The sequence below is a fragment of the Phodopus roborovskii genome, unplaced genomic scaffold, assembly GCF_943737965.1.
Source record: "Phodopus roborovskii unplaced genomic scaffold, PHOROB, whole genome shotgun sequence".
Classification (NCBI taxonomy): Eukaryota; Metazoa; Chordata; class Mammalia; order Rodentia; family Cricetidae; genus Phodopus; species Phodopus roborovskii.
The window spans coordinates 16779162-16795108 of record NW_026125059.1 but is presented as its reverse complement, the minus strand read 5'-3'; the positions used below and the strand labels follow the sequence as shown (position 1 = coordinate 16795108).

The 15947-nt window shown below is 42.1% G+C and overlaps 1 protein-coding gene across 1 annotated transcript in view; it reads right to left on the bottom strand.

The window, feature by feature from the left end:
- Ptprt (protein tyrosine phosphatase receptor type T) overlaps nt 1-15947 on the bottom strand; it is a 1080054-nt gene that overhangs the window by 44781 nt on the left and 1019326 nt on the right. The window contains exons 18-19 of the mRNA XM_051187222.1: nt 13578-13665; nt 3319-3395 (exon numbers count right to left, since the gene is read on the bottom strand). Coding sequence (XP_051043179.1) covers nt 3319-3395; nt 13578-13665 — 165 coding nt within the window. The remainder of the gene's footprint in view (nt 1-3318; nt 3396-13577; nt 13666-15947) is intronic.

Sequence of the window (15947 nt, the reverse complement as noted above, 5' to 3'; positions counted from 1 at the left end):
GCAATTTCATCTGCTGCCTATACAACATGGAAATGTCTCAGTTCTACTTGTAGTCAGACATTTACTCTACTGTAGATTGAGTAAGAAACTAGAAAAATCATTTGATGGGGGTTTTAATTTAGAAATTAAATGCCGAATAAATATGCAACTTGGACACACAATACTATGTATGTGTGTTTGTAGGACTGTCATATCCACCTGACCACAGCTGGGGAAGGAAAGAAAGGAACTAGTCCAACCCATATCGACACATGCTAGCTGAATGTCCACTAAACTCATGCTGTGGGATGGTGTTGGGGTAGATGAAGGACCAGGAGAAAGAGTACTGGGCTGGACATTCAGCCATGGTCCATACCCAGGTTGTATCATTGACCATCTAGATGACATCCAACAAGCTTTTTAATTTCTTTAATCTCAGTCTTCCTATCTACAAAGTGGGAGTGATAAGAACCACCTTGAAATGTTACCAAGAAGTCTTAGTAAGATGACTTGCTTGAAGAGTGCAACTTTGGGCCAGGAGTGACACATTAAGAGACTACTACCAGTGTCACTGCTTATTGTTATTAGAGGAAACAGAGTTTACATTCATTATTCAAAATCTAGCATCTCCTCTCTTCCCTCCTGGGTGGGATTCTGGATACATTGCCTAACCTTGAGAGACCCAGTTTACTCATGTGGCTATGGGTGCTAGAGGTATTCACCCAGTGAGGTTGAAGTACTGCTTAAGGTGACTTACTGGCACATGAGAAGTGATCACTAATTTTTAAGTTACTATAACCTTTTATTTTCCATTTGGTTCTTTATCACTTTCTAAGACAGGATTGAGATGCCATCTACTTCTAACTTTCATTGAACTCCTGAGGCTTCAGTCTGACAGCCTCTGTTGTAGGATGGTCTCTTTCCTCATCTGACCCCTCTTACCAAGCAGAATCCTAGTCTGAAAGGTCAGTATTTCTATCACACAGTGGAACATCTGCTTGGTATTTGTGAAGTGACTAATAAAGGGGAAAACTAATGGAATGGTGAACGGATGCTTAGAGCAACTGGCTCTTGCTGGAGATAAGCTGCTGAGAATTCATAAGGATAATTCTTCCTTGTGAAATCATCTGGAGGCCTACAGACACAGAGACCACCCTTCTTCATCTCCACTGAAGCCCTAGACCCAGGTCTTGGATACCCCGCAGGTCCTTCCTTAGCTTTGTTAGGCAGAGTGCAGTAGTGAAGGGGAAACCACCCGGGGCATTGCAGACCAAGAGGATTCCGCATGGAAAATTGGTTTTACAGATTCTAGAGGAGCATGATAACACAGGAACCATGGGTCAGCCTCAAGATCAACAGACTTTGGAGACCCTAGGTCAGGTATTCTTAACCTTCCTAATGCTGTAACCCTTCAATGTAGTTCCTCATGTTGTGGTGACCCCCCAACCATAAAATTATTTCTGTTGCTACTTCCTAACTCTAATTTTGCTACTGTTATTAATCATAATATAAATATCTGTTTTCTGATGGTTTTAGGCAGCCCCTGTGAAATGGTCATTTGACCCCCCAAAAGGGGTCATGACCCACAGGTTGAGGAACACTGCCCCAAAGGAACAATAGAAGACCCAAGTCATAAGAGCTCGGGACCAGAGATTGCCTGGGAGGAACTGGAACCCAAACTGAGGGAAGCTGGAGATATAAATGAAATGCATCCAGAAAGAAACTTCCACCCAGGAGGGCATAGAGCAGAGACACCCTGGTTTCTCTCTCCCTACCATCCCTGGGGGTCCTGTCAATCCCTTTAATTGAGAAAGCTTTACTCCTTCCCTGAACACTATAACCACGCTCACAAGTGCATAGTCACTGCCATTGGCAAAGTAAAGGAGAGTAGAGAGTGTCAAATAACTGGGGTGGACAGACAAATGACAGTAGTAGACTGAGTTTACATCTAGGAATGTGATTTTCTTGGGTGTTTCCAATCATATAACAAAGGCCAGAGAGCTCCAGCAAGTCAGGCATTTAAGGCTCTTTGTGGATGCTCTCCCTTAGGACAGTCACACGTACCTAGTCATAATCAAAGGAGAGTAGAGAAGGAAGGGACCAATCTAGCTTGCATTGACATCTGTTGGCTGAGTGTTCACCCAGTGTAAAGTGTAGGGTAGTGTCGGATTCAAGATTAAATAAACGTTTGTTGAATTAATGAATCAAATGGACCAGACTACATTATGAGAAAATTCAAGAAACATGTTACTGTACTTGATAGCTGTCTATAAATACATTGGAAAGTCTGAGGGATCAGTGAGAATCTGAATCATTCTTCAAGGCCTCTGGGCTATGAGTTGAATCCAGGAGACTTCAGCTTGGATCAGTAATGCTGGGATATCCACTTGGCAATAGTGGCCATACTTCTTCTTTTGTAGACTCTTCTGTGCATACCTTTCTTGGTGCCCATTTGAACTGAGTCCCATTCTCAGTAGTGTCTGGAACATGGTGGGAGCCTCTTTCCTATTTGGTTGTGTTAATTCCAGGCCCTCCTCTCTATGCTCTACCTTTCTTCTAGTAGCAGATGAGTTGTAAAGCTCAGTGCTAAGTAGGACTCCACACATTCAAACACCTTCAGTAGGTCTCTCTTTCCTTCAGGGTTCAACCACCTAAGTTATCAAGGATCTAGTGCCAACTTTATTTTCCAGTGTTCCCACTGTACTGTTTCCACCACCCTCAGACAAAGGAGATAGGTATTCATTTTCAAGATCCTTCCTCTTGGCAAGAACAGTTCTCTGACTAAAGGCACACTGTGCCTCACTTTGACTTTGAATTTTACTTGCACTTGAAGCCTTGGCTCACTTAATTTTCTATATCCCTGATGGAAGAAGTGATGTGTTTCCCACCCCTCAATCCTGACAGTATTTTATTTGAACCTGCAACAGTCATCGAGTTTTAGTTTACCATAGCTTACCACAGATGAGCACAACTTATCTCTCTTCTGAAGTTTTTGAGGGCAGAGACACTGGCATTTTTAGTTTCATGGGTCTCAATGTCTAGCACAATGATTGTACCTTCAAATGAATGGTCCAGTGGACAGACACATACAAATTAATATATGAATTGAATGAATAAGGTCAGCAGTTTCACTGGAACTGCAAAGAGCAGATTAGCCTTCCTGAAAGCAGATGTAGCTTTGGGTGGGTAATCAACTTGGGTCATACAAACTAGGGAAGGGATACTCTGCTCTGGAAATGATACAGCTACCTTCTGGTGGACAGGTTAAAGGCAGCCTTTCAGTTAGGTCTGGACAGTCAACTCTAGCCCATAGCTACTTAGCCCAATCAAGATACTCACATCAATGTAGTTGGCATTGATGTAGTCAGAGTGGGGGTCTCCATCCAGCACCAACAGCCTCACCCGGGAGTGGTCATCTGCAGAGAGAACAAACAGTAGGAAGTGGTAGATGAGAAGTTGGGAGATGAGGAGTTAGTAGTTTTCTTCTTCAGAGCTGTCACTGATTAGCTACTGCACACCAGGTACTATATCACTTTCTCACAGTTATCTGTTATTTATAGATGAGGAAGTAGAGGTACAGAGAGGTGAAAAACCTAAAAATGACCTCTCTTCTACTTTATATTTTGATTATGATTTCACCATTACCAGAGCAGGTGAGTCACCTGCTTCCTAAGAAACCTAAGTGGTTTCTTAGTGGTTTCATCACCAATGTGGGCATGGAAGTACCTGCTTCATGGGATAATACAAGAGAGGCTGATGTAAGTACCTATAACATAAGGTCATAAAATCTGGATCAATGTGTTCCATTTCCACGCTACTTAAAAACAGCAAGTTACCTGTTTTCCCATGGACACAAACTACTTTACGTTTGTCTCTTGGAGCACCGGTGCAGACAGGTTGTTGGCAATGTATTGTTATCATATCATTAAACTGAGGACTAGATCATTGGAAATGAGGTCATTAAGAACTAGAAATCATGTTACTGAGATGCCTTTTAAAACATAATCTAGACATAAGCAAGACGTAAGGCTTTAGTCAATAGCATGCTTGATTCAAATAACACCAAATTAGAACCACTTTAAATGGTATATCAGAAAAATCTGGATAATCCTTTGCAATTAATTAAAGTCAATTCTGACATGCTAATATACACACACTAGGGAACATCTTGATTGAGTTTTGTGGGAAGTATCCTTAGTCTGATACCTGGATCACTGCACACCTGCCATTGCATACCTCACCCCCATCATACTCCAGGAAAGAGATGGGCTCACAGTCAGTGGGATAGACAAGTGTGGGAATCCTAAGGCCTCACAGGGTTAGGGAGGGCAAATCAGCTTTTCCTTTTATATATATACACTACTCTGTAGTTTATAAGCACATTTGCTGGTACTAACTCAAGTTTCTTGAGATGGGGCATTAGCCGCCTTGTTCTGTGTTCCATCCCTTGCAGCCCTCAGGGACCAGCACACAGCAGGTACTCAGTGAGTACCCCGTGAGTGAATAAATGAATAACCCCATCAGGTGGTCTCAGTGATCTCACCAGAGAGGCAGAATTGTTTTGTTAGTCCTTGCTACGAACTAGCAAACAGAATCTCATAAAAATTGGCCATATGACCAGTGAATGGTGCAACATAGAAAAGCATGGGCCTGTTATTTCCACGTTCATATATTCCTACCTTCGAAAAAGCTCAAAGCAGGAGATTATAAACCATGTAAGTATTTACAATGGGGGCTAACCAGAGAAGCTGTTGACTGAGTGATGGAAGAAACTGTTAAGAAGTGAGATAATTCAGAAAAACAACAAAGAGACACCATCTTCACAGGCTGGCTGAAGTGGGAGATGGGTTAATATTCTCAGAACTCTAAAGTTGGAGCAACTTTCTGGGACTTCAGAAGTTGGACACAAGGAACAGAGAACCTGGTTGTAATTAAATTATCTTGCCTGGAGACCATAGAAGAGGAAACAGAGATAGAAATACTGGTTTAAAATGTTGAAAGGGGACATATCTATCTATCTATCTGTCTGTGTGTGTGTGTGTGTGTGTGTGTGTGTGTGTGTGTGTGTATGCCCATGCCTCTAACCATCAGGATGTCTACCAATATCTCCATTTATTTAATAAGAACACACTTCCTGAATACCTACTATGTGCCAGCCTACTTGAAGGAACTAAGAAAGGGTTCCAGCAGGTGAGTTTCATGCTTAAGCAGTTGGAGTGATTTGATCAAGGACATGAATCATGAATAGAAATGAAACATCCATCAAGGTCTCCAAAGTGAGGAGTAGAGAGCTTTGCGTAGTGAAATGAAACTGAGGATTTGAAAGTAAGGAAGGTTTCATACATGGACATCAAGGTCACTGTGGAAGCAGGGATCCCAAAAGAGACGAAACATTGCAGGAAGGTAGAGTTGGGGGAGGATTATGGAAGGGTCTTTTGTCCTGGGATTACTGATTATGAGGGCAACAGTAACAAGAGGGGGCAGAGGAGAACGCTGGATTATAGTAGATTATTTTTTATGTTACACTAAGGCACCAAGACTCAAGTGCCTAGGAAATTGAGAATTTCAACAGTGAAATAATACATATACAACAGTGGCAAAACCACCATACCACCAAATACTTGATAATATTTGTAACAGGCACTCACTCATTGTTGGCAGAACCACACAATAGTGCAGCCAATTGAAAGATAGCAAGACCATTTCATATAAAATGAAGAATCCATTCACCATGTGATCCAGTAATTACACTCTTTGGTATTTACCCAATGTATTGCAATCTTATGTCTATGTTAAAAACTGTATGTAAATGTTTATAGCATTTTTAGTAATGATTGTAAAGCTTGGAAACAACCAAAAATATCCTCAGTAAGTGAATTGGATAAAGGGTGATATAGCCATATACTGGAATGTTATTCAGTGATAAAAAGAAATGAACTCACATGCTATAAAACACATGGAAGAGACTTAAATACTGTTGCTGAGTGGTGAAAGCCAATCTGGAAGGGCTATGTTGAATGTTGATTCTACATATGGTTCTAACTATGTAATACTCCAAAAGAAGAAAAACCTCTGCGGTTGGCAGAGGCTTAGAAGAGGAGGAAGGAGGGCAAAACAGGTTATGGGTGTTTAGGGCAAGGAAACTATTCTATAACATATAAAAAATGAAATGTATGAACTTTTTAGTTCTACAGAACTGAACAACATACAACATGAGCCCTAATGTAAACTATGAACTTGAACTAATAATAATGGACAAATATTAGTCTATCAACAGCAACAAATGTTCTGCACTCGTGTGAAGTGCTGATGAAAGGGGAAACAATAGGTAAGTGGGGTAGAATTCTGTACTTGCCTCTTAGACTCTCCATAAAACTAAAATTGCTCCAAAAGAAAAAAAGGATATTGCCTGGCATACAGCAGGGGCTCAATAAATGGAGGCTTGGGCTGGATATAAGGTACACAGTGGGGTGACAGTAGAGACACCTAGAAAACTGATGTTCCCCATTTGTCCATCTGCCCCAAGATGAATCTGTTTATCTGCAGAGACAAGAGTAATGTATGCGTTCCTTAAAGGACAGAATTCAGATACAGGTCTACCAGAAAGGCAATACAAAAAGTGGCAGTGCCCTCATGGTTTATTTATCTGTTCTGGGAAATGCTAATATTATTCTGTGTCCCTTTCTTTTTCTAAGTTTATGTAATTAGAATGATAAAAATTGTGTTTACCCGCATGCACATGGAGAAAGATGGGGCAGCCAACAGTAGAAAGGAGCTTATACAAGGTAATTTACAAGCAGCCCAGAATGTTCATTATGCTCTATCTACATTTTGCAAGCTTGAAAAACAGCTAATTTGGCATGCAGTGCTTGAGAGTCAAGACAAAGAAAAGAGTTATGAAGAGTCATGTGGAGGAGGAGAAGCTCCCAGACTGTGAAGTAAGATGAAAGGGCAGGAGCCTGGATTCTCCGGGTTCCTCCAGGAGGTGTGAATTTGAAAAGAAATAGCACTTGGTAGATGGTAGAGGGGTTATGAAGGACTTGGAAACCTAAAGCTGTCCTATTAACATAGCTGCAGAGGCAGAGGGAAATCACCTTGTGTCTTCAATCTATCTGTTCTTTATGACTTATGAGTGTGGACCTATGGTATGATGCTGAATGTACAAACAGCTCTCTGAAAGAGAAAAATGTCTGATAATCATGTTACTTATTTCTGTGGTGTAAATATTCCCACCATCACCAATTTTAAACTACAGATATATTAAAATTATGTTGATAATATGTCTGCTTTTGTTCACTGACAAGAGTCAACTAGAATACATCACTGACGGATGCTCTTATACCCCACAAAGCCACACATGCTCTGATTACTAGGAACCCACGGCCTTGTCATGTTCTCCTTTCCATACACTTCCCTTGTAACCTTGGCCTTAAGTTGTTCAAATATACTGTGTTTGTTCTGCTCACAGAACCTGTGCATGTGCTGAGACACACACTCATGTAAGATCATGCATCAGGACCGTATTTTTCCTCTCATTATGGCTGATCTCTTATCACAACTGGAGTCCCATCCCATCCTACCCCCAATATTGACAGCCAATTCTTATCTTTATTAGAAGAGAGTTAAAAGATTGGCTGAGGTGTCAAGGCCTACCTGAGACTCCCCACTCCCTAACTAGATCATCATATCACTTGGCATAGATTGTCATTCCTTGCACTTTTATGTATTAAACTATAACCCCCAAATCATATCTTTTATTGCTGAATTATACCAGAGATGAAAAGAGATCAAATATAAAAACATGGAACATGCTATGAGAGTCAACACAAATATATTATTATAGACCAATGGATCTCCAAGTATGATCTGTAGATATACAGATCAGAAGCTACAAGTGGAATCTTGCATGGTAGGCTTTAGCAAGCTCTTCCCATGATTATGGTGTGCACCCTGTTTTGAACATGCAAATAAATGTTGAGTTATTCATTACAGACTTGTCCTCTAGGCTAACTTTAATATCTCTTAGGAAATATCAGGAGACCTTACTGAAAGTGGGCCATGAGGTCAAAGATCCCTCAGTGACAGATGGCAAGGGACTGGAATTTATTTGTATGGAGAGTATAAGGTGCTCCATAGACTATTCTGGAAGCTGCATGAATACTTGTGCCATCTGATAAAAATAGTAACTCTGAGTGGTACAATGTAACTCTGAGTGACATATTACTTTATGGATGAGAAACTCAGGGATCCATGGAGCTCTGTCACTTAAGAGAAGGTATAAGGCTGACAGCTTCTTTATGTAGTGGCAAACTGGCCCTCAGTACCCAATGCCTCACATCCCTTTATTCTTTGTTTTCCACCAACATCTCAGTCCCCAACCCTGGTCCCCATCTCTATCTTGTCATTTCACAACTACTCTGGAGAAGAAGGTTCAGTTTGCCCCTTTGCACAATTCTAACTAAAAAGCAAACCCCAGCTTCCCCCTCCCTTTCTACATCATCAAAAAGAATGCAATAAATCAGTCATCTCAAGTCACATACACTTTAAGAGAGAATCACTTCAGAGAGGTGGGGTTGGGAGAGCATATCATTTGCATACTTTATAATCTTTCCTCCTGTTTTCTGGGCACTGCAGATGATAAAAAAAACAGGTGCAATTTTTCAGAGAAAAGAGATTTGAGTCATTACAATGAATTGTGGAGCTGAAAAACCATTTCCTAGAAATATTGGAAATGTTAATGCTATCATCTTGCACAAGTGGGTAGGGAGGAGGCAGGTAATTCCACAGGGACTGCCTGGGTACCTCATTGAAGCTAAAGGTCTAAACATTCAATCTTGATTGAATTACCCTTATCAAGACATGGAAGGTATAGCTTGGGCACCACACAAGGAGAACACACATACATTCTGTGCATCTCCTTTTCCTGACAGATCCATGTTAGCTGCTGGCTTAAGTTGGGAATCTTCCATGGCAGAGCCCAGAGAGAGGGGAAAATGGATGGAAAGAGTCCCTAGAGAGGACAGGGAACAATGTTGTTCCCACTGCATCTCCTTGCATCCTCAGCATGCCACCAGACAATGCCCTACCAGGAAGCCTTTCTGAAAGAACAGCAGAAGCAGAAACAGAGTAGGGAGTTAAGTTAGTGGTTTTGGAGGGTCTCCCAGGAAACACCAGGAAGAAAGGATACAGTGAAGGGGCATCATCCAGAATTGACCACATTGGACAAATGAGACTTAGTTCTGTTGTGGAGTTCTGGGAGAGACAGGAAATGGGGAGTTCCAGAGAGGGGAAGCTGGGATTCTTAGATGTCCACTTGTACTAGCTGTCATTTGAAAGCAACTCCTGAGGACATTTAATTCTGTGGCCTTTCCTGCAAACAAATAATGGTGGTCCAGTGGCTAGAACACATCCTCAGAGAATAACAACACCAATACTGGCAGTAGAATTAGGGCCATGCACAGAGTTTGGGGGACTATGGGAGATATCAAATGATTTCTATACTAGGAGAAGCATGTAGGTTCCACCATGAGGCACCCTCAGAGAGGACAGAGGCTGAAAGTCAGGAGCAATGAACTAGGTAGGGCCCTATTATGTCACTCTAGCTCTCTACCCAGGAAGCAGAGACTCCTGCTGTGTGAGAGGGCCTCTTTGTTTGATCTGGACTTGAGTCCTTCCTGGTCCTTCCCACTTTAGAAAGAGAACACCGTTCTATGGAGCTTATCTGTTATGAAGTTGGACCCTTGGCAGTGCATACTCCTGGAAAGAACAGATGTGGCTTCATGCACGGGAGACCCATTGACAAGAATCATGTGACATCCTGGCAGGTGACCAATCATCAGAGCCCTGGGCATGGCGGTCCTATATACTCACTACGTGACTATGTGACCTTGAGTATTGGTCAATCTTTGGACCATTTCTCCTGCCTTGTGAACTCAAAGCATGAAACATCTATGACTCCAAAGACCACATAGGATTTATATTTCATTTCCATTGATTTTTAATATGGGTTTTCTGCATTGGACTCTGACCTCATGGGTGAGGAACAGGTCAGAGAAATGGAGAGGACTTGCTACAGGTCACTGGAAGCTAACCAGCAGAATAGACTACAACTTGGCTCTGCCTGACCTCCTGTCCAGGACTCCAACACAGCAGAAACCAGTGACTTTTCTAAGATTTCCTCAAGACTCAGGTAAAAGAAGCCTTAGCAAATGAGTGTGAACCCTGGGATTCATGTTTTAGTTTCCACCTGGTTTTACAATCTAGGAGGTTGGTCTCCAATGACTATATGAGATTCTCAAAGTTACTAGAGAGCTGAAATATGACTGCTGGGTGCTGTCCCTATGCCTTCTGATGTTGGAGGTCCAGGGAAGTATCTGATCAATTCTAGTGAGCTCCAAAATGATGATTGCTGCCTAGGAACCATAGCTTGAAAGCCACTGGGCTGGCCCTGTCCTCTGGCTTCTAGTTGGGTTCAGTTACCAGACATGAAAAGCATAGAGTGGGTGGATGCAAGAAAGCAGGGTCAGGGAATTTATTCTCCAGATCTCTGTTAGGTTTTCCATTAACCGTGGCTTAGGTAGCCTCTGTCTCTAGGTCCTGGTGATTTGCCCTGCAGAATCCTTGCTGTCTGCTATTGTCCTTGCTCCTAGACTACACCTTTGTGAAGGAACATGTCATTACTTCTCAAAGGATGCTGTCTGGGGGTCCTATCCTGACTGGTCACAGGACAGTGGCACTTTATGGAATCTGTAGCCCTTGTGAGAACTTCCTTTTCCATAGTCATCTCCATTCTGCCAGTCCAGAAAGCTCCAGAATGTCTCCCAGGGCTGGGGGTGGGTGGGGGAGATGGACATGTTGCTACTCTTGAAATTTCTTCTTGCTCACAGTCTCTGCCCTGGAGCTATTTGAAAGCAAAGAGCTTTCTTCTCACTTTGCCTGCTCATTTCCTCCTGTTCCATTCCTTTCCACTCCCTGGAAAGCCCCGTCTCTATTACTACATTCTAAATAGCGTCATTTGGAAGAAAGGGCTTTTTTTTTTTTAAACCAGGGTTTCTCTTTCATAGCTTTTTGATGGCAGCCCCTGCCCTCTTCCTTTCCCCTTTAATCTTTTCTGTGCTCCCTGGCCTGGGCCTTTGTCCTCTTCTCTAGCCTTTTGGGAACTTGGGTTCCTTAAAATGGTAATCACAGCTGGTTTTATTCTTGCACTAAGAATATTTCTGTTTATCAAGGCTGGCCAGACATTGCCTTTGGGAGGGACACATATAAAGGCAGGGATACTTTCCAGGCCTCTGGGCTGTTTCTCTTTAACCTTTTTCATCGAAACCTCAGGATACAGCATCAACAGCTAGAGTGCAGCTCCCTGGAATAGCATCCCTGGACACCTGAGTCCTATTGACCTTATCCTGCCTCTGGTACCCATTCTGCTGTTGGTGATACTGTACAGTAAGTGATGTGGCTATAGGGTATAGGAAGTCATCTCAGCAGTGAATTTCAATTCATACCACCATCTGCACTTCTGGCTCTCAACTGGAGCTCTCAGTAGGAATGGTGTGTCCTTTTCTCCTACCTGTCCTGTCTTCTCTTTGCTCTTCCGTCTTGGGACTTACCTTTCAGTGTTGACTTGATGCACCCTTCCTCTGGCTATCCTTCTAAGGTGTTCGCTATCAATTTGGGGACACTGTAGAGAGAAGCCCAATGTTCATGCCCTACAGGGTCCTCCCCATGTTCAGTTGCTCTTTTTCTTTAGACAACAGTCATATGGGAGGTTTGGGGAAAGAGAAATACAAGATGGCCGCAGCTCTTCTGCTGTGAGGCAGCTAAGGGAGGCAAGCAGCAAGCAGGCTCATCCAAATGCCTCTCAACAAACAATGATAAGAAAGGCCAAGGTGAATATAGGATATAAAGTTCTAGGGCTGAATATTGGGGGTTGCCTACATATTTATAGTCAGAAGAACTCCCCTAGTGAAGATAGTTGATAGACAGAAGAAGCAGACATTTGCAAGTCAAAGAGAGAAGGGGAAGACACTCTGATGAAGAGAATGGAATGTGTCAAGGTAACCTTGAGTTGTGGAAGGACAACATGGAAAGCCCAAGAGCTGTGATAGCCAGTGTAGCTTAGTGAGGGGACTGTTATGGGCTGAACCACATGAGTGGGTTTAGAAAAGTCCTTGCAAGAAGGAGAACACAAGGGTGAAAAGGAACATCTAAAGGGCTTTTAATAGAAAAATAACACCATCCAGTCATTAAATAGAAAAATAACACCATCTAGTCATGTAGTAAAGAGCTGCATAAATCCTGTCAAGGATCAGATAGGCAGAACGTTTTGCTCAGTTGGATATGGAGGAGACAGGGAGAGACTGGTCCAGACCCAGGGAACAGTTGGTGATGACCCAGGCAAGGATGAGCTGTGGGAGGCCTGAGGAAACCTCTCCTATCTTTCATGTATCTCTCTTATGTCTTGGATTGAGTATTCTCATCTCTCAGTGAGTAAGTCTCCCTTGCTTATGCTATAGGTATTTACTTTTCATGTTTGTTCAATATTCCTAGGAGCAGGACATTAGAAAACTATTTTGGAAAGTGAACCCTATTTGAACTCACAACTTAACGTTGCATAATGCACTCAATACTTTAGTATACACCAGGCACTGTGCTGAAGCAGATGTTGTTGGGGATGAGTCATAATGAATAGCCACCTGTCCCAGAATAAAGCCATTTCCCAGTGCCCAGCACAGGAAGTCTTCAGAGGAGGCCCACACATAATGCCTTAATATGTGTTTGCTGACTATTTGGATATCTCTTTCCAACACTTCACTTGCAAGAAATCTTGCTGTCTGCATGCAAGAGAGAATTTATAAATGTTTTCTGATTAGTTCCACTATTCAGAGCCCATTCCTAAATCAGCACAGGAAACAGCTAAGCGAAAACTTCTGCCTCTTTCTCCCTTTACAAACTGCCTGTGTCTTATTCTTTCTCCAGCTTCTTTCTTTGGTGATGTCTAGACAGTTAAAACAAAACTTTTAAGTGTGCTAGAAATAACTTGTCCCTTAGGATTTCTCCCTTTTCCTTTTCTTTGCCCAAACTTGGGTACTTCGAGATCTTAAGAAATGTTCCTTACACAGTGGGCAAGATGTCAAAAGGCCTAGGTTAGGCTACAATAGATCATGCAAAGGCTGTTGTGGGCAACTCTTAACAGAGTACTGACTCAACATTTTGTCTGGAGTAACTCTGCCCTCTCTCTTTGTGCTATCTTGAAGGCTGTGCATACCATCATCCAGAAGTTCCAATACTTGTGTGCTATCACTGAGTGGTAGTCAACTTTGTGGCTTCCTCCTCCCCTTCCTCCACCCCTCCCTTCCTTCCTCCCTCCCTCCATTCATCCTTCCCTTCTTCCCTCTTTCCCTCTCTCCCTTTCCTCCCCACTTAGGATGTTCCTGACTTCATTTGGGCCTCACCATCCCTTCTCGGGGTCATTGCATTAACCTACTAACAAAACACTAGAAACCTAAGGATTATTGCATATCAAATCCCAGGGAAAGATAACTGTTTTCTTCTCTCACATTTCCCCAAATCTAAAAGATAGAAACTCCCAGGACACCTACAGGATATGATGTTCCCATATCGATTCTTATTTCGGTTTTCATCTTCCTTGGCTGTGTCCCATGAAGCTGTCTGTCCTTCTGGTAAGGCCTACAAGGCAAAGGCAGATTAGTTAGCATAGTCTGAGATGGCAACTCTCCTTAAGTACAGATGAACCAACAAAAGGAAATGAGTATTTACTGTGGTGGGCACTCAGTATAAAGGATTATATGTCATTCATTCATTCATATACTCAACAGATTCTCATTGATCCCCAAATGTGTTTTGAAAATTTTTCTAGGTACTAGAACTCTTGGATTAAGAAATGTAGCAAAGGACAAAGCAAGTCCAATTTTATATAATGAATATAAGAGGAAATAGAGCAGGATAACAGTTTAGGAAGTTTTCTGTGAAAAACTCACATGCAAATTTATTCCTTGATGAAGTCAGTCACATTGAGGAAAGTAGGAAGTGATTTCTAGGCAAAAGGACATTATCATGTTCATAGATGAGAGTATGATAGAATTTGGGGGGCAGGGGGTGGCTAGTGACTGGAAACTTCTAGAGAGGATTTGAGAATCCAAATGATCTCAAACCATTTTAGTTCCTGGATAATACAGAATGCTGTTCTAAATGTGGTAGGGAACTGGTGGAGGGCTCTGAGCAAGGTCTCCTCATATACTATACAAAGGGCATTCATGCTCGTGTGTGCAATGCAGGCTGCAGGAAGGCCAGAGAAGAGGCAGGGTAATTAGTTATGAATTTACTGCAGTCATACCTCATGATGGCACTTGGACTGTTGGAGCAGGCAGTAATAGTGACCATAAGAAAATCAATTATTTTGTGATTGTTCACTTGAGTGTGTCTTAGTTCGCCTCAGACAAAGAATCAGTGGCAAGGCTTTGAGTACAAGTAGTTGCCTTTGGAGGCAATCAAAGAGGACGAGTTGGAGAATGGGGTGGGGGGAGCAGACAGTCAAGGGGATGAAGCTGACAGAGTAGATTGTCACTGTACCACCATGCAAAACTGGAGCTTAATAATTCATGTTCAGGACTCTTGTATGAGAATGGAAGGAGAGAGTTGGAAATGCTCATCCACTGTTCCCCTTTGCCACTGTTGGAGAATAACTGTTAGAAACCCCTCATGTTTATGCCATGCTCTGTAGGTTCTGTGGGTATTCTTTAGTCTTGAGGAAGACCTCGGTAACAAGACAGATGTTTACTAGAGGAAGCTGCCACGTTGATATTATGAGAACCATGAATGTGTGGATTTGTCCAGGGCACAAACCCAAGGAATTTAGACAGAACTATGAAAGAAAGGAGCATGAATGCTGGCTTCTAGGTCAATGGTTTGAAGAACCAGAGAAATGTTATTTACTAAAATGGAGTAATCTGAAGGAGTAACGTGATTGATTGCATGGGAATTAGGCATTGCATTCTTAATACACTTAGAGTACCCACCAGTAGGTACTGTGTATATTTTAATTTGTTGAAATTAGTAAAAATGATAATAGTAATAATGCCACCCAAGTTTGAGGTGTCTGTAAGATATATAAACTGAGCTGTTGATTAATTCAAAGCTCCAGAGCTTAAAGGGAGGGAGGAGACAGAGCTCACCAATCAGTTTAAGAGGAAGGCAACTATGTATGCAACAGCCAAGTGAAAGAGTTGAGTGCCAAGTGGTCTAGCACAAAAGGAAAATAGAGTCAGTCCCATCACAGAGGAGAAAAATGAGCATTTATGGAGTGGGAACAGTGTTAGCAAACATGTAGAACAAGCCCTATTATGGTGAGTGTCCCTATCCTTCCCCACGAAAGAACAGCCTGAATATCCTGCCTGTGGTCCTTGCATTACTAATAATACCAAACTTGCAATTTCTGGTCTGCACAGCTGAGAAGAAGACATCCGATCCATTCATCTTACCACATCAGCCTTCACCATCCCATCTATTCCTCATTAGGTCTATCCTAAGCAAGAGCAAAAACTGGCTAGAAATTCAGTCACTCAGCAGGCCATGGTCTCAGAGTCCTCAGGCATGGCCACTGTGTATGAAAAAGTAGTGTTTGTGCACAGTGAACACTTTCTTACTTCTAGTCTCACATATACTTTACCAACTTGGGTAGCTTTCCTGTAGCAAAGGTTATTCAAGACTGTGGAAATCTGGATACACATTTGAATCACACCCAGTGCTCTGGTTATGGAGTAAAAGCAACCCAGACAATTGCATAGACTTGTCTGTGTTTGAATAAATGTTTATTTACAAACATAGGTATTTGTAAATGTGTATTTAGCTTGTGTCTATAGTTTGCTGACCCTGTTTTATTTTTATTTTTTTGTTTTTTTTTTCTTGCATGATCATGGGCTTCATCTATGCAGTGGTTGGATATGTACAAA